This window comes from Salminus brasiliensis, chromosome 11 (assembly GCF_030463535.1).
Source record: "Salminus brasiliensis chromosome 11, fSalBra1.hap2, whole genome shotgun sequence".
NCBI lineage: Eukaryota > Metazoa > Chordata > Actinopteri > Characiformes > Bryconidae > Salminus > Salminus brasiliensis.
Window position 1 is genome coordinate 36,928,683 of NC_132888.1, and position 24,866 is coordinate 36,953,548.

At 40.1% G+C, this 24,866-nt stretch overlaps 2 protein-coding genes across 2 annotated transcripts in view; one reads left to right on the top strand and one right to left on the bottom strand.

Moving 5' to 3' along the window:
• Positions 1-8,279: 8,279 nt before the first annotated feature.
• On the top strand, positions 8,280-19,717 carry kcnj13 (potassium inwardly rectifying channel subfamily J member 13). The gene is made up of 3 exons (XM_072691384.1): positions 8,280-8,402; positions 13,866-14,435; positions 17,159-19,717. The coding sequence occupies exons 2-3, from the start codon at positions 13,934-13,936 to the stop codon at positions 17,761-17,763; spliced, it is 1,107 nt and encodes a 368-aa protein (XP_072547485.1). The 5' UTR covers positions 8,280-8,402; positions 13,866-13,933; the 3' UTR covers positions 17,764-19,717.
• A 1,465-nt stretch (positions 19,718-21,182) lies between these two features.
• efhd1 (EF-hand domain family, member D1) overlaps positions 21,183-24,866 on the bottom strand; it is a 14,424-nt gene continuing 10,740 nt past the window's right edge. Inside the window, exons 3-4 of the mRNA XM_072690795.1 lie at positions 24,006-24,140; positions 21,183-23,401 (exon numbers count right to left, since the gene is read on the bottom strand). Coding sequence (XP_072546896.1) covers positions 23,267-23,401; positions 24,006-24,140 — 270 coding nt within the window. The 3' untranslated portion in view covers positions 21,183-23,266. The remainder of the gene's footprint in view (positions 23,402-24,005; positions 24,141-24,866) is intronic.

Sequence of the window (24,866 nt, forward strand, 5' to 3'; positions counted from 1 at the left end):
CGACAGGGAAAAGTGAGGTGAGAGAGACAGCGCGAGAAGGACAGCTCAAATAGTGCCTTGATTTTCAGAGAAATACTCTTAAGAGACACCCCCACCCACCCTCTTACCACCACTGGTGCCTCCAGGCCCCATATGATGCTCACGAGAGGCTCTCGGCTGAGTTGCTAGTGTATGCATTTATTGTGTAGCATGGAGTTCATGGTGGTCTTCAGCCCACCTCTGGCCTCAGAACAGTTTCAATCCTGTGGCTGAAGCTACATAGCATTAGCACATATAGCTGATGTGCTAACAGTGGAGCTCAGAAGGCCCAAAAATGAGGTGGCTGAGGTGGCAAGAAATTCAGGTCCGTAAATCAGAAGTAGCGTTAGGTGAGGAATGCTGAATTTCTAGTCCCCGAGCATCGAAGCACCTCCAAACTCTTCAAGCTGTAGCGTAAGAAGGTCCATCAGGTGGTCTTCGGGCCAGTCAGTCAGAGAGTGAGGCAAAGCTACAGCTCAAATTTTTACCAAAAGTGTCCCACCAATTAGCATGCAGTTAGACACACTCTCCACAAGTGGCGTGAAATGGAGGTGTTCGGTAATCTCCACCAGACTTGCTGATGCGGTTTCCGACGGTTTATGACCTGCTGTTATGTAGAAACATGGACTAAAGTATGTTAGCATAGCAAAAAAAAAAGACAAAAAGTGTATATTAATTATATTAATATATTATTGCTTATATATATTTTATCTATGTATATTTTTTGTATTTACATTTAATTTTTAGGTGCCATTTTTTTGCCTTAATTTCTTATATTTTTACATTTTTTTCTTTCCTAATATACGTTCTGTCGTTGTGCTGTGTCGGATATCCGGAGTTGACTGCGTTCCAGAGTAACGTTACGATAATCCTACCATTTCAAAACCCTTCCGAAAAAAATAGTTCGCTACAGACTTCAGAGTTTTATGGTGATTTTAACCAAAATCTCCCCACTTTTTGTGTCCCAGGTTAGCACTGTTAGTCTTTGTCCCAGGCTAGCATTGTTAGCATTGTCCCAGGTTAGCAATGTTAGCGATACCGGTTGATAACAACACATTATACGATATTTTTTGCACAAAAATAGAAAGTAGATAGTAGTGCTACTAAACTGTGCTGTACTGAACTGTTGATGTGCGGTGCGGCCATCTTGTATTTTCTTTTGTATTTACATTTTATTTTTAGGTGCTATTTTTTGCCTTAATTTCTCATATTTTATACGTTTTTTCTTTCCTAATATACGTTCTGTCGTTGTGCTGCGCCCCATTCAGCTCAGGAAGTCGGATATTCGGAGTTGACCGCGTTCCAAAGTAACGTTACGATAATCCTACACTACCGTTTCAAAACCCTTCCGAAAAAAATAGTTCGCTACAGACTTCGGAGTTCACCTGGTGCAACGTTTTATGGCGAATCTAACCAAAATCTCCACACTTTTTGTGTCCCAGGTTAGCACTGTTAGTCTTTGTCCCAGGCTAGCATTGTTAGCATTGTCCCAGGTTAGCAATTTTAGCGATAACGGCTGATAACAACACATTATACGATATTTTTTGCGCAAAAATAGAAAGTAGATAGTAGTGCTACTAAACTGTGCTGTACTGAACTGTTGATGTGCGGTGCGGCCATCTTGGATTTTGAACTCTGGGTTGGTGCCCATTGTGTCATGTGACCAGTTTCACTTGACTGAGCTATGGTTTGATGGGATTACAGATAACACTATGGAATAATCAGTGTGCTATTCAGCCCTGCAGCTTGGGTTGCTCCATGTATATTAGCATGAGCTTCTGGTAACTGTTAGCTAGCGCATGACTCCGGGGTAAAGCTAAGGTACTTTGCTTGGTTTTGGCTAATCCGCCTTGCGGCATTTGGAGCTCAGTTTTCGGGTTGAACTATGTGGCAGCACTTATCCAACGCCACCGATGACCGTTGTAGTCGACCGTTGTAGTAACGTATCTGCAGGTAATCACTCACGCACCTCTCCAGACCCGCTCAAACCCCACCCAGGTGTTTCTCAAGGTGGTGCAAGGTGGTTTTATTGAGTGTGTGTGTGTGTGTGTATGAGTGTGTGTGTGTGTGTGTGTGGTAGCATCTACATAGAAAGCAGTCCAGTACGATTTGCAGATGATATTTCAGGGGACATTCTACCAGAGATGTCCAGTTTTCTGTCCTGGACTTTATTACGAACTTGGTCTGTTAAATAAAGTTAATCAAACTTAATAATACTTAATAACAATCCCAAAATATCAAAAACTGTCAAGTTCTGTAAAGATGTTTTATATATATATATAATAGTATTTTTTTAAATTAAAAAGACTAAAAATATATATAATATATAACACAAAAAATGTATATATATATATATATATATATATATTCTTAGTTTTAATTCTTATAAAATATATATATATATATATATATATATATATATATATATACAATATCGCTGGCTAACGTGCTGTTGTGTGTGTGTATATATATATATATATATACACATATATACACATATATATGCAGCTATGAATAAACATTTTTAGATATTTTTAGTTTAGTCTTAGTTATATATATATATATATATATATATATATATATATATATATATATATATATATATATATATAACATATACAACATTTTTCTCTATATTTACATTTGTTTTTTTGTTTATATAAATATATATATTTAGATTATTTGTATATAGTATATAGCTATATGGTGGCATCAAGCTCAACAGTAAAAACAGTGAGGATGGTGTAGCTTCTTAGCTTTGGTTAAATCAGTGATTTACCTTTGTCCGACAATCAGGACAATAAAAGTATACAAAAATGTAAATAGGGCTATTTAACATACTGCCACAGCAGGGCGCTATTTTAACATCAACCAAGAGAAAAGAGAATTTATAAACCTTAAGGATTATAAACGGTCATTTTACTAAAACCTCAAATCCATCAGTTCACAGTGTTCAGCATGACATCGGACAAGTGGTTCTACTGCCGAGTATTAAAACATTGACTGGTTGTCAAGTACTGAGGGTAGCCTGTCAAACCACCCTCAATAATCAATATTAAGGCGTAACACGTTAAGCATTAATTATTGGTCACTGGTCCAAGTTTGTGGGAAGGCTTTCTCACAAGTGGGCAGCCAATCAGAGCAGAGCTCATGCGCATATCTCGGTCTTAAAGACCGCAGGTTGAATTCAGAGGTATAAATAGAGGTTGTGTAGAAATCAATTCCCACTGTTTTGTTACATAAACCCACACTGACGTCATAAGGGGACCTCAGGGCAGATGGACAAGGACCTGACTGAAAACATTCCCCCGTCAACCCTACCTAACCCTCAGCTAGTCCACAGTTTATGGTTTTACCTTGTCCGGCCGTCCGGGTATTGGAAATCAACCTTTAACCCGGACATAGGCTTCATCATCTGCCCACTGGTGCACTGAAGCTACGTGGCTAAAGGAAGTCGCTAATAAGTAACAAAGGCTTAAACCCTAGCAGTTAGCATAGTGCTAACTACTGTGTGTGCATGGCCACACACCTCTGAGGCTTGGCCTCCTCAAGACCTCTGAAGGTGTCCTGTCTGTGGTATCCTGTGAGTTGTGAGGGGTGGGCCTCTATGTTTTCCTACCCGGTTGTCTAGAACATGGTTCTAGACACAGTCTGGAGCCCATTTTACATGCTTCTAACACAAACCTTCACCACCTTCAAGAACCCACTGATGTGGATCCCACCCTTTGAGCCACAGGAGCCACTGTAGATGGGTTCTTTTTGGATTCACACTTCATTTGAAGGCTGCCTACGTAGGGTCTTACGACACATGCATAATGATGGGGCGTTAAACTGCAGAGGTTGTTTACAACCCTGTTATGAAGCTTCATTGCCGAGTAGCTCAGCCTAGTTCATAACACTGCATAGCAATCCATAGGCATTTTTTTCCATATGTGAATACCAATATTTGGAATTATGGTCTGTATTTATTTAAAATAATAAATGTAAAAAAAAAACTACTATAATATTTAGTTCCTAGCTTACGAACGTGTATGCCAGTGCTTATGCATGTGTTATGATGGCCTTATGTAGGCATGTGTTATGAAGGCCCAGTTTTGCATTTCACAGACCTGGGTTGGCCCACTCTTGCGCCAGTTAGGAACCAGTGCTTACCAACCTGGACAACTGTGCAGTTCTACATATCAGAACATTATGACCAACCCTGGTTCCACATGACCTCATGCATACTCTGTTAGTTAGCCTTTCACCCTGTTCTTCAATGCTCAGGACCCCCACAGAGCATGTAGCATTGGGGTGGTGGGCTCCTAAAAAGGAGAAACAAGAGCTTTTCATTCTGAAGAAAGAAAGTAGTGAGATCTTGTTGGTGAACTAGTCTGAAGAACAGAGCTCGGTTCCTCCAGGGTTCTCCTGGACGCCCCCCCAGTCCAGCCAGCACAGTGTGGAGGATGTGTTCAACTCCATCAGCAGCAGCAGCAGCAGCTCACCTGATTCACCATCATTAAGCCCTGATTTACCACCAAACCAGGTGTTGATCTGAGGAGAACTCTAAATAATACTAGACTCCATGAGAGAGGAGAACTTTGGAGATGTTCTACTGATGAACACAGTGATGGAGAACCACCACCACTGTTTTACTGATGTCTAATCTAATCCTATACATTTGAATTGGGTCCAGTACTGGACTGGTTAGATGTGTGGAAATGGATGGAAATGGATGGAAAATGGGAGCAGAACAGTAACTCATCACTTCAGTGGATAAATGGACAAACTACACACACACACACACACACGATCATGATCACACTCTCACATGCATAAACAGGGTTGTATAGCTGCTGGGCCGAAGCTCAGTTTTAATCATGATCAGACTCTGTTAAACTCACACCAGTCCCAACTTTCCATTCACACCCAGGACTTCGCTTCACTCAGTGAATCAGTTACTTAACAAAATAAACCACCCTGATCTCTCTCTCTCTCTCTCACACACACACTCACATACACAGACATAAACATACATATTCATATATTAATATACTGTCTTGCAAAAACCTTCAAATATTTTTTTTTTCACTTTTTGGAATTTGAACCAATAGAAATGCTCCAAAATGACTTAAATAATACATCAAATAAATATATATTTTAACATTGACTTCCATTGCAGCAAACATTTATTTATTACCAGAAAACCTGGCAAATATTTACCAGTAAATACTCGTGATCGTGGGAAAGTACCTTGTTATGATGAAATTTGTTTTAAAACAAAATATATATATATATATATATATATATATATATGACAATATCTCAGTTATTATAATATTGTGCTTTTAATATGACAAAATATCTTGGGATATTATGATAACAATGATATTTAGACAATGATCATTAGAAACTATTGTGGTGTGTCCGGATTGACAAAGATTACCTAATAAAAATAAGAAAATATCATATAAAAAATATTTTTCCTAATTAAGAAAACATACCATATATTGTAAATATGAGAAAAGAGAAAAAAAGAGAATAACTAGATAAATAATCACTATAATAAATAATAATGTAATTATTAGTCTAAATAATAACTAAATATGAGAAAATATCTTGTTATTATGAGATATTATGATTTTTAAATGTCATAGGTTCTAATTATGACAGAGAATACATCAGAAATATAAGAAACAATCTTGTTATTATGACAAATTATGATGTAATATGTCCTAATTATAACAAAGAACATCTCATAATTATGAGAAAATATGTTCTTATTATGTGATATTAGGAAATCCCTTGTTAGATGATGTAGATGATGTTAAAACCCCATATGTCCCAATTATGACAAAGAGTATCTTGTAACTAAATATACATATCTTGTTATTATGATATTATTATGATATTATGATTTTTGGAAGCCATAGAAGACATTATTAATGTTATTGTTATTATATATATTTATATCATAATTAAAATTACAAATACATAATTACGGTGTCACACTGTTACAATGTAATATGTCATTTTCTGTATGAGAGCTCATTACAGAGACACTTTCTCATAATTACAAGATATATGATTTCATAACTAGATATGTCTGCATAATAATGAGATGTTCATTTCATAACACTGACATCACAGCTCATAATAATGCCATGCTGTAGCGGGCTCTGAAAGCAGAAAGTGCAGCCGGTGGTTCACGCTGGGCTAAAATCTGAACCCGAGGGTCCTCTTCAGCATATACAGGCCGAACTGTCAAAGACTCATCGGTCGCATGATGCATGTGTTCACTGCCAGAGGAGGTCTGCTGGAGCATAAAGCTCACATTGAAGTTCTGTACATGTGCTGATCATACCACAGTAGCATGATCAGCGATTACACCATGACAAGTAGGTCGACCTGTGACCTTCCGTTCAGGCCTTGTGATATAGGCTGGATCCTGGGCTCAGATTCTGAAGCTTAAGAAGGTTTTGTAAACAATATCATCTTAAAGATGTTCACTAATGCAGTGTGTGTGTAGCTCTGATTGACCGTGTGCTGGTCTATGTGTGTGTGTGTGTGTGTGTGTGTGTGTGTGTGAGGTGTACAGCTGTGTGACAGTTATAGAAGTCTGCTGCAGAATCATTACAAATATATATAATAACATTAATATCCAGTATGAAGCTCTAATAACATTAATATCCAGTATGAAGCTCTAATAACATTAATATCCAGTATGAAGCTCTAATAACATTAATATCCAGTATGAAGCTCTAATAACATTAATGTCCAGTATGAAGCTCTAATAACATTAATATCCAGTATGAAGTTCTAATAACATTAATATCCAGTATGAAGCTCTAATAACATTAATATCCAGTATGAAGCTCTAATAACATTAATGTCCAGTATGAAGCTCTAATAGCATTAATATCCAGTATGAAGTTCTAATAGCATTAATATCCAGTATGAAGTTCTAATAGCATTAATGTCCAGTATGAAGCTCTAATAGCATTAATATCCAGTATGAAGTTCTAATAGCATTAATGTCCAGTATGAAGCTCTAATAGCACTAATATCCAGTATGAAGTTCTGATAACATTAATATCCAGTATGAAGTTCTAATAGCATTAATATCCAGTATGAAGCTCTAATAACATTAATATCCAGTATGAAGTTATAATAGCATTAATATCCAGTATGAAGTTCTAATAGCATTAATGTCCAGTATGAAGCTCTAATAGCATTAATATCCAGTATGAAGTTATAATAACATTAATATCCAGTATGAAGTTCTAATAGCATTAATATCCAGTATGAAGTTCTAGTAACATTAATATCCAGTATGAAGTTCTAATAGCATTATTATCCAGTATGAAGTTATAATAGCATTAATATCCAGTATGAAGCTCTAATAACATTAATATCCAGTATGAAGTTTTAATATCATTAATATCCAGTATGAAGCTCTAATATCATTAATATCCAGTATGAAGTTTTTCAGTACTCTTGATTTACTGAATAAACTATTTCGATTTTGTTTAGAGTTTTTAATATCTATATTCAGATTTTAAATGTTATTATTATTAAATATAAAATGAGAAAAACTATTACATTTGTAAACTTTTGAACTCTCTCACACACACACACACACACACACACACACACACTGTTTGCCAGCCTTCTCAGAAGTTGTGGGAAACTTCTCCTAACAATCAGTGTGTGTGTGTGTGTGTGTGTGTGTGAGAGAGAGAGAGAGGGAGAGAGAGAGAGAGAGAGAGAGAGGGACTGATAAAGCAGGAGCACTGAAATGCCCCTAACCCCTCTCTACAGGATCCACCATTTCCTAGGAAACCAGAACAAGCCCAGAATCTCAAACACTGATAGGCTCGGTGCTTTTGTGCAGCAAATTATCATTCAGAGCATTGATTAGAAGAGGAAATCACCTATGACCCCCCCCCCCCTCCAAACCACACACACACACACACACACACACACACACATACATACATACACACTCACACACTCATAATGCTTAATTTAGCAAATAAAAAGGATTGACATAAATATTTGGACATATGGTCTCAAGTGATTTGATCAAGGTAAACTATTGAAGATTTTAAAAATGGGGGACGGGGGGGGGGGGGGTGACTTAGTTGGCAGGTCAGTGGGTGGAGTTTCACAATGCAGCCTTGTCCAATCAGAGCTCTGTGATTTTGCCAAGCTTTGATAAAGCTGTGTGATTGGACCGAGCACTTCATACAGAAGGTCACTTATAGAGAGAGAGGGACGGGAGAAGGCCCAGAGAGCGGCGGGAGCAGGAGCAGGGAGAGGAGCGTCCAGCAAGGCAATAGGAATCACACGGAGAGTTCTCACTGACCTTTAGCCCTCTTGCTGACCCTGCTGGACAGCTGAAGGTATTTGAACAGTGCTTTATCTTTCACAGTTCTGTAAGATGATGTTGTCAAATCACTGAACAGAATGGAGGGTGAGTCAGGTAGAACACAGGTAGAGAGAGAGATAGTGGGGGGGGGGGGGGGGGGGGAGAGAGAGAGAGAGAGAGAGAGAGAGAAACAGTGATAGAAGTTTCAGTCTTCTGTCAGCCTGAAACTACAACCATCCACTATGAATTATTCTGTCTCTACTACGGGTAATTCTGTATCCACTATGAACTGTTTAATATTTACTATGAACTAATCAGTATCCACTCTGAATAGATTTGTGTCCATTATGAATTATGTAGTATCATCTATGACTTATTCAATATCTACTACAAATGATTTAGTATCTGCTATGAATTTAATCTATATTATGAATTCTGTAGTATCCACTGTGAATTACTCAGTACCCACTATTAATTATTTAGTAGTTATTATGAATTTGGTCGTATCCCGTATGAATTATTCAGTCTCTACTATGAATTCTTCAATGTCTACTACAAATTAGTCAGTATCCACTATGAATTACTCAGTATCTACTATGAATTTTATATTTATAAATATATAGAGATATAGAATGGATACTATGGATGATAAGATATCTGTATGGATGTGTAGAGATGGGTATTTAATTTATATTATGAATTATTCAGTATCCACTATGAATTACTCAATGTCCATTATGAATTATTCTGTATCTAATCTAAAATATTCAGTATCCACTATAAATTGTTTATCTACTATGACTAAATGAGTGTCTATTATAGATGATTTATTAATTGTATTTGACATACAATAACAGTACAGTCAGGATGTTTGTGTGTGTGTGTGTGTGTGTGTGTGTGTGTTTGAGAGAGAGAGAGAGAGAGAGAGAGAGCATGATCTGATCTTGTTAATGCACACATACAATTTTATTTACTGAACTTAACAGAAAACAATGGGTTTGGAATTTCCCCTCATGCAGAAAGCAGACATTTATTAGACAGATGTATATACACTACAGTTATATACAATACATGCTGTTTCTATGCAACTGATAAGTGCTTTTTAGTAATAGCCTTTAGCAAATTCTGAATATTTACACACACAAAATGAAGTAAATCCAAACTATTTCATTGGTTTCTAGAGATTGGTATAGATGAGTATAGACTATTATGGATATAGATATCTATAGATGGTATGGATAAATATAGATGTGGTGGACAGGTATAGATGGTATAGGTAGGTAAAGATGCGGGGGACAGGTTTAGATGGTATAGGTGGGTAGAGATGCGGGGCACATTTATAGGTGGTTATAGATGTGTTGGACAGGTATAGATGGGACAGGTGGGTATAGATGTTTGGACAGGTATAGATGGTATAGGTGGGTATAGATGTGGAGGACAGGTATAAATGGTATAGGTGAGTATAGATGTGTTGGACATGTATAGATGCTATAGGTGGGTATAGCTGTGGGAGACAGGTATAGATGGTATATGTGGGTATAAAGTATGGACAGGTGTGGATGATTATGGACAGATGTGAATGGTTATAGATGGGTGTCTTTGGGTAGAGATGTGTACGGTAGGGGTAATGGCTGGGTGTAGATGGTATGGGTGTGTATAGATGGACATGGATGGGTTTGGATGGGTATGAATGCATATAGATTGAAATGGAATGGTATAGAAGAATATGAATGAGATGAATAGGTATATATTGGTATGAATGGGTATAGATGGTGTGGATAAGTATGAGTATGGACATGTATTGATGTTATTAATTAGTATAGATGGGTATGGATGGTAATAGATAAGTATGATAAGATGAGTAGCACTGCCAGTGGATGGGTATATGTAGTTATAGACGCATTTGCATATGTATGGGAATGGAGGGCTATAGATGGTCCAGATAACTATGGATGAGTATAGATGGGTATCAGAGGTGTGGATGAGTATGGTTGGGCATGGATGGGTATAGAATTGTATAGACTATAGATGGATTGGCATTAATGGGTATAGATAAGTGTAAATAGTGTGGATGAGCTCAGATGAGTATGGTTTGTATGGGTAGGGAGGAGCATAGTATGGATGTGTATGAGTATTGATGGACAGGAATGAAGAGGTAGATATATATCGGTATAGATGGGTAGAGATATTTATAGATTAGTATGGAGAGTAAGAGATGGGTATGGATGGGTAGAGATGGGTATGAATAGGTAGAGATGAGTATAGAAGGGTAGGGATAGGTTGAGATGGGTATAGAAGGGTAGGGATAGGTTGAGATGGGTATAGAAGGGTATAGATGGTATGGATAGGTAGAGATGGGTATAGATAGTATGGATAGGTAGAGATGGGTATAGATAGTATGGAAAGGTAGAGATGGGTATAGATTGTATGGATAGGTAGAGATGGGTATAGAAGGGTAGGGAAAGGTAGAGATGGGTAAAGAAAGGTAAGGAAAGGTAGAGATGGGTATAGATGGTATGGATAGGTAGAGATTGGTATAGATGGGTAGGGATAGGTAGAGATGGGTATAGATGGTATGGATAGGTAGAGATGGGTATAGATGAGTCGGGGTAGGTAGAGATGGGTATAGAAGGGTATAGATGGTATGGATAGGTAGAGGTGGGTATAGATGGTATGGATAGGTAGAGATGGGTATAGATGGGTCGGGGTAGGTAGAGATGGGTATAGAAGGGTATAGATGGTATGGATAGGTAGAGATGGGTATAGATGGGTCGGGGTAGGTAGAGATGGGTATAGAAGGGTATAGATGGTTTGGATAGGTAGAGGTGGGTATAGATGGTATGGATAGGTAGAGATGGGTATAGATGGGTCGGGGTAGGTAGAGATGGGTATAGAAGGGTATAGATGGTTTGGATAGGTAGAGGTGGGTATAGATGGTATGGATAGGTAGAGATGGGTAGAGATGGTATGGATAGGTAGAGATGGGTAGAGATGGTATGGATAGGTAGAGCTGGGTATAGGTGGTAGGGAAAGGTAGAGAAGGGTATAGATGGTATGGATAGGTAGAGATTGGTATAGATGGGTAGGGATAGGTAGAGATGGGTATAGATGGGTAGGGATAGGTATAGATTGGTATAGATGGGTAGGGATAGGTAGAGATGGGTAGAGATGGGTAGGGATAGGTAGAGATTGGTATAGAAGGGTATAGATGGTATGGATAGGTAGAGATGGGTATAGATGGGTAGGGATAGGTATAGAAGGGTATAGATGGGTAGGGATAGGTATAGAAGGGTATAGATGGGTAGGGATAGGTAGAGATGGGTATAGATGGGTATGGATAGGTAGAGATGGGTATAGATGGGTATGGATAGGTAGAGATGGGTATAGATGGGTATGGATAGGTAGAGATTGGTATAGAAGGGTATAGATGGTATGGATAGGTAGAGATGGGTATAGATGGGTAGGGATAGGTATAGAAGGGTATAGATGGGTAGGGATAGGTATAGAAGGGTATAGATGGGTAGGGATAGGTAGAGATGGGTATAGATGGGTATGGATAGGTAGAGATGGGTATAGATGGGTATGGATAGGTAGAGATTGGTATAGAAGGTATGGATAGGTAGAGATTGGTATAGAAGGGTATAGATGGTATGGATAGGTAGAGATGGGTATAGATGGGTAGGGATAGGTAGAGATGGGTATAGATGGGTAGGGATAGGTATAGATGGGTATAGATGGGTAGGGATAGGTATAGATTGGTATAGATGGGTAGGGATAGGTAGAGAAGGGTATAGCTGAGTATAAACTTCCATTGCTTGTTAGCTACATTAGCCTTTGAGTTCCAATGTAAAATTAAAGAAGCAAATTTCAGACACCAAACAAGTCCTGGCTGTGGGGGACGGAGGTGGTCTCCCTAAACTGGATTTGTAGCTGAACTGTTGCTTTGAGGCTATGTGGTGTTTTTTTGGGTTTTTTTTTTTTGGTGTTTTTTGATTATTTTTTTTTCATCTGTCTCTCCTCGCACTAACACTCTAACACAGTCCGGCAAGGAGATAAAAACAGCCTCCCTCCACCTCCACGCTTTCATAACTAATCACTTCAGCACACTGCAGTGCAGCACTGTCCAGTGGCCCAATTACTGCAGCCCAGACAGACAGAGAGAGAGAGAGAGAGAGAGAGAGAGAGAAATGAATTGAAAGAGAGGATTAAATAACATTCCTGTAGTCTTTTCCACACACTCTCCCTCCCACTGTGAGAGATCACTAATTAAATCACCTGGCAGCTCGGCCAACACACCAGTACACTCAACACAACCCTCTGTCCCTCTCTCTACCCCTCTATCTCTCTCTCTCTCTCTCTCTCTGTGGTAAATAAGCTGTAGTTGTCTTGATTTCATCATCTCTAAACAACATTTAACAGAATGTCTCAGAACTTCACTGATCTCTGCTTGGGTTCAGCGTAAACCATAAACACTGAGCAGAGCTGGGGAACAGATTTCCCCACGTCTACTAAGAAAACAAACAAACAAACAAACACCTAAACTGGATTATCTGTAAACTGTATCAAACACTAAAGCAAAACACCAATCACTGCCTTTAGAAATAAGCGAAATAAAAGGGAAATCAAAGAAAATGTTGTTGTTAGTTATACATCAAAATAATATCATAATAATGCTAATTATAAGAATAATAATAAGAAAAAACATATTTAATTTATAATTAGCGACCTTCTCCAAGAACTCAAACACTTTAAATGTTTTAAGATAAAACTAAAAAACAAAGTGTCAAACTGTTAAAATATATTGGAAAGTAAAAAAATACTAATAAATCAAAAGCAATATAAAAAAAAAAAATAATTTAAATTATATTAAAATTCTAAAAAATTTAAACAGCAAAAGTGAGATCAGATTTGTTAATACATTTATGGAAAATCATAATAAAGCATAAAATAACACAATAATAATAGTCATCATCATAATAATAGAATAAATGAAATAATAATAATAATATGAAGAAGAATATAAACAATAGGACATATTTTGTGTTGTTTTTTTATTTTTGACAAATATGTAATTACATTTTTTTTGCATTTTAAATATTAAAATAATCATTCATTTAATACATCATTTATTACATTAGGTAATTAAGAAATTAGCAAATACCATACATTTAATTACATATAAAGGTATTACACCAAATAAATAAATAACTATATACATGGGTGAAACGTGGGCTAGAGGTGGGTTCCAGGTGGGCATGGGCTCTGAATGAGTTTGTACATTGAGCTTCCCAAATGGGCCCCATTGTTACAGCCCACCTTAATCTCACTTGGGTCCCACCTAGGCCCCATGTGCAGTGAAGTGAAGCCCCCCCAACGGAGAATGTGCTGGTGAGGGTGGGTTCAGGGTCACCCTCCTTGAGTTACTGTATGGTTCTATATACAGTCTAGAACCCTTGAAGAACCTCTAGCTAAGCATTGGTTCTACTGTCTCATCCAGGTCCAGTCCACCACTACCGCCAGCACCACCGCCACCTCAATCCTCAGACCACCACCTACCCTGTCGCCATGGCAACTACCACCACCGGAAACAGCAGCAGTACAGACCGGAAGTCCACCACTTCCCCACTCATGGCTAAACCCGCTAGCCATCAGCGACTGGTGAGCAAGGACGGACGTAGCCTTCTTCGGGGCCCAGCAGCCGGAGGACGGGCGACCTGGCTGGGGGCGATGCGGGACATGTGGGGGGCGTGGTTATCCCTGCGCTGGCGCTGGGTGGTGCTGGCCTTCTGCGGCTCCTTCCTCCTCCACTGGCTCCTCTTCGCCGTCCTGTGGTACCTGCTGGCCCGGGCCAACGGAGACCTGGGCGTGGACCACGACAACCCACCTCCAGGTCACACCCTGTGCGTCAAATACGTGACCGGGTTCACAGCTGCATTCTCCTTTGCTCTGGAGACCCAGCTGACCATAGGGTACGGGACCATGTACCCCAACGCCGACTGTCCCACCGCCATCGCCCTCTTGGCCCTGCAGATGCTACTTGGGCTCATGTTGGAGGCCTTCATTACTGGTACGTGAAGCTGTGGGTTCTTTAAATACAGTAGCGTTTAGCTCTTTAAGGTCCCACACACTTTAATTAGCTTGTTAGCGCTATCGCTAGGTAAGCCTTCTAGGTTTCCACAGGCCACGGTGCTCTCACTTGTTGTCACAGCACTAACAAAAAGAAAGTGTGGCTAAGGTATCACACCATCCCTGTCCAGTCCAGTCCAGTCATGCCACACCCAAGCTCTGTCCGAAACTGTACCCTATTCACTAGATTTGAACCTCTTAAGGTCCTTTGAGGAACTTTCAAGGCCAGGGTTCCTGGACGGTTCCTCAAAGCACCTTAAAAGATTCATCCACAGTTTCAAATTGAAGATCCCCCTTCCTTGAGGAACTTGTTGCAAAGCAAAGAATGGTCCAACTCCTCTCTAAAAGGACGGCAATGGTCAAAACCCTGATCCGTACTTTAAATACGGCTTGGCTTGACCCACCATCTCTCAGTATGCATGGACGGCAAGCATATTGCTGGCTGTCTTCAAACGTCAACTGAAGACTCACCTTTTCCGAAAGGAATTGTGGTTCTAGCAATTGAGGAATTGTGTACAGCTTGCAAACTGGTGCATTAGGGTTATCAGGTGCTCATTTCTGGAAGGGCCAGAGCTCAACAGTACCTTGAATTCGGATTTGAGCTTTGGATATTCTGAGCCAATGACTAAGCACTTTTGTGCAGCACCTCTGGATAAGATTGTCTGCTAAGTGCCACCACTGTGAACGATAAGTTCCTCTACACTGTTAAAAGTGTAAGTTCCTTTAAGAATTTTTAGGGGTTCTTTAGTTTGAAACTGTGGAGGAACCTCTTAAGATGCTTTGAGGAACCTATAAAGAACCTTTTCTTCTAAAACCCTTTTTTTTAGAAAGTTCCTCAAAGCAACCTAAGACATTTCTCCAAAGTTTCAAACTGAAGAATCTCCAAAAGTTCCTCAAGGGATTCATACTTTGGAGCGTCTTGAATATTTCATAGGTTTCATAGGTTTTTTCTTCTAAAACCCTTTTTTTAGAAGGTTCCTCAAAGCAACCTAAGACGTTTCTCCAAAGTTTCAAACTGAAGAATTCCCAAAAATTCCTCAAGGGATTCATACTTTGGAGCGTTTTGAATATTTCATAGGTTTCATAGGTTTTTTCTTTAAAAAAAACTTTTTCAGAAGGTTCCTCAAAGCAATTGAAGACGTTTCTCCACAGTTTCAAACTGAAGAATCTCCAAACGTTTCTCAAGGGATTCATAGTAGCGTTTTGTATGTTGCATAGGTTTTTGCATGTTGTTGATTTGGTTGTCATAATTTTTAGTCAGCTTGTCAAATAACAACCAGTGGGAATCTATCTCTGCAACGTTCGAAGAACACCAAGTCCACTTCACTGACATTGTGGAGACAGTTAAACAGTTAAACATTAAAGATGGATCTCTTAATCCTGGATGACACACTGTAACTTGTGGAAACTTGGCCGAGCTAACATGTAACTTCTAAAACCCAGTTTTAACAACAACCTAGTAAAGGTTCTGGGAACCTGTTGTCAATCAGTTACCACCAAGATTTCAGCATTGACTCAGCATGTGGTCATCATGGTGCCCCTTAAACTCCTTGGATTACTGGAGAAATCCACAAGTCGATAACCTTGCATGTGTAGAAGCCTTTGAACATGCATTGAAAAGATTCTTTGAGTTGTCCTGGCCTATACAGATTCACTGCCTTTATCAAAGAGCCTTGAAGAACCCTTGAAGAACAGTACCAATTATGTATTATTTTCTACATTTACATTTAAGGCATTTAGCAGACGCTCTTCTCCAGAGCGACTTACAAAAGTGCTTTGCTATTTACCCAAGAAAAACCTCAGCTAGTTTGAATAGACAAAAAATTTAAAGATCCTCTAAGTCAAGACTCTATTAAACACAAGTCAGTAAGGCGACCATAATACTCTTCTCTTAGCCTGAGTACTCTCAGAAGAGGAGGGTCTTCAGTCTGGGTTTGAAGACAGCGAGCATTGGACTCCCAGGGGAAGTTCGTTCCACCACTTCGGTGTAGGACAGTAAAAAGTCTGGACGCTCGTCTTCCGTGGATCTTAAAGGATAGCGGGTCGAGCCGAGCCGTACTTGAAGCTGGAAGGGCTCTTGGTGCAGATCGGCTTTTGACCATCGCCGGAAGTACGGAGGGGCTGGCTGGTCCAGTCTTGGCTTTGTAGGCCAGCGTCAGGGGTCTGAATCTGATGACCTGGGCAGCAGCTACAGGAAGCCAGTGAAGAGAGAACACAGCAGACGAGGAACTGAACATGGCTGAATTTAGAAACGTTGAAGACAACCCGTGCCGCTGCATTCTGGGTCAGTTGCAGGGGCCTGATGGTGCGCAGAGGAAACCAGCCAGAAGAGAGCTGCAGTAGTCAAGTCTGAAAGTGACGAGAGACTGAACAAGCACCTGGGCGACTCTCTAGAGAGGAAGGGTCGAATTCTCCCGATGTTGTACAGGAGAAATCTGCAGGACCGAGTTACGTTTGCAACATGACTTGAGAACGATAACTGGTCATCCATCACTACACCAAGGCTTCGAGCTTCTGTAGATGGAGTGACCAGTGAGTTCTCAAAGGAGATGGCGAGATCGTTTTTAGGTCCAGCAGTTCCCGGGATGTACAGCAGCTCCGTCTTGGTGGGGTTAAGTTTGAATCTTCTAAATCTTCTAATTCGTCTCTCTGTCTCTTTCTCAGGTGCATTCGTGGCCAAGTTCTCTCGCCCCCAAAAGCGCTGCAGTGGGATCCTCTTCAGCCCACAGGCCGTGGTGTGTGAAGCACAAGGCCAGAGATGCCTGATGTTCCGCGTGTGCAACCTGCTCTCCAGGCCATTGGTGGACGTTTGCGTGAGTGCCGTTCTCTACGAAGAACGCGACGACCTGACACTGCACCAGACCTCCCTGGAGTTCCTGCTGGACGGCCTGGGCTCCCGGCCCTGCCCCCTCTTCCTGTCACCTCTGACGTTCATCCACCCCTTGACGCCGGACAGCCCGCTGGACCGCGCTCTCCAGCCTGGTAGCCAGTCGCATTTCGAGATGGTGGTGTTCCTCTCCGCCTCCCAGGAGGGCACGGGCTCCGCCTACCACAAGAGGACGTCCTACTTGCCCAATGAGATCCAGTTTGGCCGCCGCTTCTCCAAAGCGATGATCTTGCGTGGCAACGAGCGACGGAACAGCTCGGAGGCCATGCGCTACTTCGACACGCACCTGTGTTCGCTCATGGTCCCCAACTCGCACACCAACTCTCGGGACAAGGAGTGCGTGGTGCAGGTCAACGGTGAAGGTAACGAGAAGATGGAATAGCCTCCTGTCCGTTGTCTGTCCTAATCTAGTCCGTGTGTACAAAAGGGCATTTCACTCATGACCAACAACCTCCGACACCTCCAACCTCTTAAAGCTGCGTTATACTGTTTTTAAACTACACATAGCCATGTGCACACAGCTGCTACGCAATTGCGTGTCTGGAGGATTCGTGGATATGTCCTCTAGGGAGCGAGTCAGAGTAGAAATATCCTCAAATATTCTCAAATAACCTCACCCTTCAGCTTCTGAATCCTCGGTTAGAGTGTTCTCCATATTGATGGCTATCCCAAAGCAGTGGTGGTGGACCATAAATCTGGCATCGATGCTTACTTAGTAGAACTTCAAGAAGCAGCAAACAAGTGGTAGACCCACCTTACATTTCAGGCAAATATTATTTATGAGTGTTTCCAAGATTTTAGGGCATTTAGGGCAAAAAAAACTGCGGCAACACTTTACCGTAGCGTTACAAAGACCGCGGGGCATCTGGGTGTACTCTTAGTTGCCGCACAAGGCTTCCCACAGCTTACCCTGGCATACCCTGCAACCGGTGCAGGAAACGTGTGGCAGCTACAGTGTGGTTAAAACCAAGTATAACGCAGCTTGTCTAAGTATGTACCAAGTATAAGTCCACCCCTTCCTTCCCTGGACAGTCCAACTCTCTCCAAGAACCTGACCGGATGTGCTAATCGGGACAGTCTCTGAAGATCCCAATCAAACAAGAGTTTCTGTTTATCACCACTTTTGCTGCTATGGGTACCAGGTGATTGAGAGCTCCTGGGTCTTTCTGCTGTTCCAAAGTAACCAGGGGGCATGAAGGGGACTTGTGGGTTGGGTTTTTGGACGCCCTTACCTGCAGAAGGATACACCCCTCTGGTCCTTCAAGGCCAAGCGACTGCACCATCAGTGTTTTTTCCCTGCTACGACGTGCCTGGTTTAGCTCGTGAAGGGTGACCCTGGAGGACTCGAGGAACTCGATCTTCTCCTACCATGTTCTGCTGAGTTGGCTCACTGCCCCAAGTCCGAGAACAGCACACAGTGTCACCAGTGGAGCAATACCACCAGTTAAGTGCCATGTCACAACTAGGACTACACAGGAAGTTCTGGGACTTGAACCCACAACCAGATGGTACTTGTCCAAATATGTGCCTTCAATGCCCCAAAATACCTAAACATCCAGATCATAACTGGTACTATTTCCTACGTTTTAAGGACAACGTCAACGTTTGGCCACCCCCCTCAATGATTCCGACGACTGACCTCCATTCTATCACAATGCTGGCGCGCTCCAACATAACGAAAACAAATTGCTGGCCTTTTTTCTCATGTGGTAATGAATGAGCCTGTGTTTGCTGGAGGCTTTTTTATGCTCTGTACAAAAGCCGAGTCATGTTCCAGCTTAAGCCACATGGTACTTTCCCAGGAGGAGATACTGGCACCGCACTGGGACAAGCATTTAGAGAACATTTCTACTGAATCTACTGAAACGGAATCTACGCATCATAAATCTGCACGATTGTATCGGTAGCTGCACACTGTATATTATTTGTATTTTCTTATCAGCTCTAGAAAACATGGCGTATTATTATAGTACTTATCTTGTGTTAGAGTCTTCGCTCCGAAGAGCTGGGCCTTTTGCTCCCAGAACCAGAGCAGAAAGACTTTCACTGGCAGAGGTAATCAGTAGGCCTTTCTTTCTTCTTTACGTTTTTTTTTTTATTTTTTTCGTAAGTAATTAATCAAATATATGTACTGTAAATTGGAAATCATTGATTTTTATATCAGCATCATTATGTCTGTGAAACATTTATGGTCCTTATAAAAAAATCTACTTTTGCAGCGAAATACTTTTTTTTTTTTTTAAGCAAACACTGATGACTATTTGTACATTGAGCTATATGCAAGGGCCGTTGGGGTCTGTAAAAATATGCCATATGTTTTGTAACATCTTTGTAACAAGAAGGCTGAATAAAAACGTTCTTTTAAAACTTGAGATTCTCCCAGTATTTGTTTAACATCAAATGTTGTACATTTCTGAAGATAAAACAAAATTACAAACTAAAATATATATATATATTTTACCCAAAAAATTCATTTTTTGGGGTAAAAAAAACTGTTTTATCATTGCTATTACATTATAAATTCATATAATATTAATTGGTATTAGTGTCATTCCACACAAGCTCGCCTAGAGAATGTTGAGTCAAGATATGAAATTTCAAGAAAATTATACGGAAATGTAATTTAAAAAAAATGTTTTAGTTAAGAGTTTTGGTTCTCATTCTTAGCCTAATCTTAAACTGACAGAAATGTTAACTGGGCATGTAGCACTAAGAATTGTAATAACATCCAGAAATGTAAACTGTAAAATTGTGCACTTGGTCAAAAATGTAATAACATGTAATAACTTAACTAATCATGTAGCAGTAATATTTGTAATAAATGTAAATGAAATTATTAAATTAGATAAATAAATTATTTGTAAAATTATATTACATTACATTGGAAATGTATTGCAATTTCAGGTGCATAAGTTGTAATAATACATAGGTTTTATTACATTCAAAGTACAGTATAAAATATTGTTACATTCTGGAATAATTACATTACTTTTGTGCTAATAAATGCCCTCAACATGTTCATTTATTGATAAATACACTGTTTAAAAAATTTTACAGATGCGCTCTGATGTCATGATTTATTTACTTTTTGCATAAACAAAGTGTTTGACTTTGAATTGCAATATAAAGCAGTAACACTTTATGTTATTTATTTATTTAATCTTTATTACAAGTTCAATAGAACTTAATAAGTCAATTTCATATTCTAACATAATTTCATGGCGTTATGGTACCTGGAAAAAAAGAATGCTTAAACTGATGGCTGCTAACGTGTTGCTAGGGTGTTGCTTAGTGTTTGCTATGGTAACTCAAGTGGTAATAAAACTGTGAAAAAAGGAAATCTTCTAAAATATCTTTTATAATGCTTTAAAATATCTTTTATAATCGTTCTAGTGTTCTCGTCTTGCCAAGAATCCAGTTGTGTGCAAAAGTTTGAGCACCCTTGTTGAAAGGATGCGTTGCTGATGTTCTAAGTGTAAATAAGTAAACAATAAAAATCCTATTTCTATGCAATTTAATGGAACTTAGAATTTAATTAAAGAATTACAATTTACACATTAAAATTAAATGTGGAAATTAATAAATATGTAAAAATTAACCAAACATCACATAAAAATTCAATAAACACAGTAAAAAAACAGATGCCGTGTTATTCACTTATTCACACTCAGAACTTCAGCAATACACCACACATACATATTGTATCCTTCCTCACTCCATTGCTTTCCCCCTTGAATTCACCAATTAGAAGTGTCTGCATACTTTTGGTATCACCTCCAGTAACAACAACAACAGCAGCAGCAGCAGCAGCAGCAGCATTTAATAAACCAATTAAAACTCACGTTTTCTAAAAATGCACTGATTTAATTATGGGAATGTTTTACAAAATAAATCGTGGTAGTCTAACGTTAAGCACGAATAACTAAAATCAAATGAATAAAAGAGTCATGATTTAAAATCAAACTTTAAAATGAGATAAAAAAAAATAATAAACAAGAACGACGACAAAAATTACAAAAAACAAAAACGCTTGATCATATTTTCCCTTAGTTTCTAAAACTACACATCACAATCGCTCGGTCATGATCAGTACTCGCGCCATAAATCCAACTTTACAGACTGATTAAAAGTTATACCTCTGATTATTTACTGTTCATTATGATTATTATTATTATTTACTAAATTACTTTACAGCAAACATCTTAATTATTCAAAAATAGAAGGACTTATAGGAGTATAACAGGCTCACACAGGTAAAGCTAGTGTGTGTGTGTGGGCTGATTTAGCTACAGTTACAGTGACACCTTACAGTGCGCATCTAGTACAGCTGTGCTTCTGCTTACGTCATTACGAGGTACAGGGTTTAACATGTAGTGTGTGTGTGTGTGTGTGTGTGTGCTTGTGTGTGTGTGCGTAATGTAATGTGCATGCATATTATGTGTGTACATGTGCAAGTCTATATTTGTATGTGTATATGTGTGTGTCCACAAATGTGTGTGTATATATGTGCATGTGTGTATCTGTATATGTAGGTGTATATGTGTGTATGTATATGTGTGTGTATATATGTATATATGTGTGTATCTGTATATGTAGGTGTATATGTGTGTATGTATATGTGTGTGTATATATGTGTATATGTATATGTGTGTAAATGTGTGTATCTGTATATGTAGGTGTATAAGTATGTGTGTGTGTGTGTATGTCTATATGTGTGTATTTGTGTGTGCGTGTGTATGTGTCTATATGTGTGTGTGTGTATTTGTGTGTGTATGTGTGTATTTGTGTGTGTGCGTGTGAATGTATGTGTGTATATGTGTGTGTGCATGTAAATGTATGTGTGTATATATGTGATTGTGTTTATATGTGTGTGTGTGTGTGTGCGTGCGCATGAGTGTATATTTGTGTGTGTGAGTGTGTTTGTATGTGTATTTGTGTGTGTGTGAACGTATGTGTGTATGTGTGTGTGTGTATGTGTTTATTTGTGTGTGTGTGTGTGTGTATGTGTGTATTTGTGTGTGTGTGTGTGTGTGTGTGTGCGTATGTGTGCATAGTACAGTTTCAGAAACTTTACTTTAAGGAATGCATATTTAGGGGTCACTAATATCACTAATATATATAATTATGCATAATAAACCCCTCCCTCCTGAACCTTGATATGCAAATGAGCACTGATTATCATCTAAATTCACGCCATGTTGGCTGCTGTACCACAATAACAACATGATGTGATTCTAGATGGAAAGATGGAAATTGTTGATAAAATGATGACAACCTGCTACGTGGTTCCTATGGAACCTCACATGCTTGCCAGGGTGTTGCTATGTGGTCACTATGGTTTCCCGGGTGATTGCCAGGGTCCTCCCCAGTGACACATGCGTTTTTCTGGTGGTTGCTAGAGTGCTGCTATGTGGTTGATATGGTATCCCAGGTGCTTGTCAGGGTGCTGCCCTGTGGTTCTTGTGTTTTTCTGGTGGTTGCTAGGGTGTTGCTATGTGGAATGGTATGTGCTATGGCCGCTCTGTGTTTGATATGTTATTTTAGGTGGTTTCTATGGTGTTGCCATTTGGTTGCTATAGTATTTCTAGCGGGTGCTAGAGTGCTGATATGTGGTAGTGATGGTATCCACGGTGCTTGAACTATGTGGTTCTTATGGTATCTCAGGTGGCTGCTAAGGTGTTACCATGTGTTTGTGGCAGATGGCATTCCTTAAAATAAAGTGTACTCAGAGTGTCATATATATAGACCTGTAACCCATGCTGTGTGTGTGTGTGTGTGTGTGTGTCTGTAGTTTAAAAGCTGGTAAGCATGATTTTAGCTGCAGTGCATGCACTCATGATTCTTTAATAATGTGTGTGTGTGTGTGTGTGTGTGTGTGTCAGTGTTTAGGAGCAGAACGTGGACTGCAGCTCTTTAAAGGCGGCGCGCCGTTGTTCTCGCTCCTCCTCCATCCTCTTCTTCTCCTCCTGCTCCTCACGAAGCTCCTCCTCAAACTTGCTGCGCACGGACAGAGCCTGAGCCTAACACACAAACACACACACACACACACACACGTGTATTATTACAAACGATGATCTTCAAGTCAGACGAGGAACACTGCTTTCGAGTCGTCCTCAGGGGGGTCACTGGGGGGGGGGTCACCATAAAAAACAAGCATTACTGAAGGCAAGGTGTCCCTAAACTTTTGGCAGGACCTGTACAGCCATAACAGCCTTTACAGGAGCAGACGCTACTTTTCCACACCACTAGAGGGAGCCAGAGGAGCAGTTGAGCTGCAGTGAGGGAGAGCATGGTGTACGTCAAGTGTACATCTCTCTCTCTCGCGCTCTCTCTCTCGCTCTCTCTCTCACACGCTCTCTAAACTCAGTTCAGGTTGGCTTAATTTATTTACATGATTAATTAATTAATCAATCAATCATATTCATTAAACACTGAAAAATGAATTGTATGGGGTGGGAGGGGGGGAGGTGTAATTGTACAGGGGTGGGTGTGGTGTAGTAGAGTGTGGGTGGAGCAGACGTGGTGAGTGTTACTGTTCAGACAGGGCCTGAATTTCCAGATTTGGGTAACGTGAAATTGTCTCTCACACAAACACACACAAACACACACACACACACACTCTACCTTGGCCTCGAAGAATTCCCGCGCCCCCCGCACGCCCTCGGTAGAGACGTCGATCTCTGAGAGGCGAGCGAGAGCCATCAGTCCACTCTCCTCCTGCAGCTCGCCCGCCGCTGCCCTGTGGAAGATCAGCAGGAACTGAGAGAGAGAGAGAGTGAGAGAGAGAGGAAGGGAGAGAGAGAGAGAGAGAGAGGAAGGGAGAGAGAGAGTGAGAGAGAGAGATTCAGTATGTGATGAAGGGTCTAACAGCAGTAGCTGCAGTGGGAGGCTTTAACTGAATGTACTTTGATGACTCAGATTAAAGAGAGAATGGTTTCTGATCTAGAACATCAAAGAAAAGCAGAACCTTTAAATTCAGTCTTCAAACGTCCACAAAGATTCATTACAATCTATCAATAATCAGCTCCACTGATCCTCTACTGAGTCGCTCGTGATGGACAGAGCACTGATTTAATCACACACTGACCCGAGATCAGCTGTCCTCACTGCCACAGAGAGACCACTGTGTGTGTGTGAGTAATCTTATCCCTATGGAATGCCTCAATCACTAAATAGACAGACCACCGACACACAACAGAGCCACTGTGCTCCACACACAGCTGCCCTTATCACCTGTGTGTGTGTGTGTGTGTGTGTGTGTAACCCATCAGCCTAATCAAAACACTGTTTATGAATAAAATTTTACAGCACTTTAGCTCCACCCATTCAGCCTACAGCACTTTAGCTCCACCCATTCAGCCTACAGCACTTTAGCTCCACCCATTCAGCCTACAGCACTTTAGCCCCATCCATTCAGCCTACAGCACTTTAGCCCCACCCATTCAGCCTACAGCACTTTAGCCCCACCCATTCAGCCTACAGCAC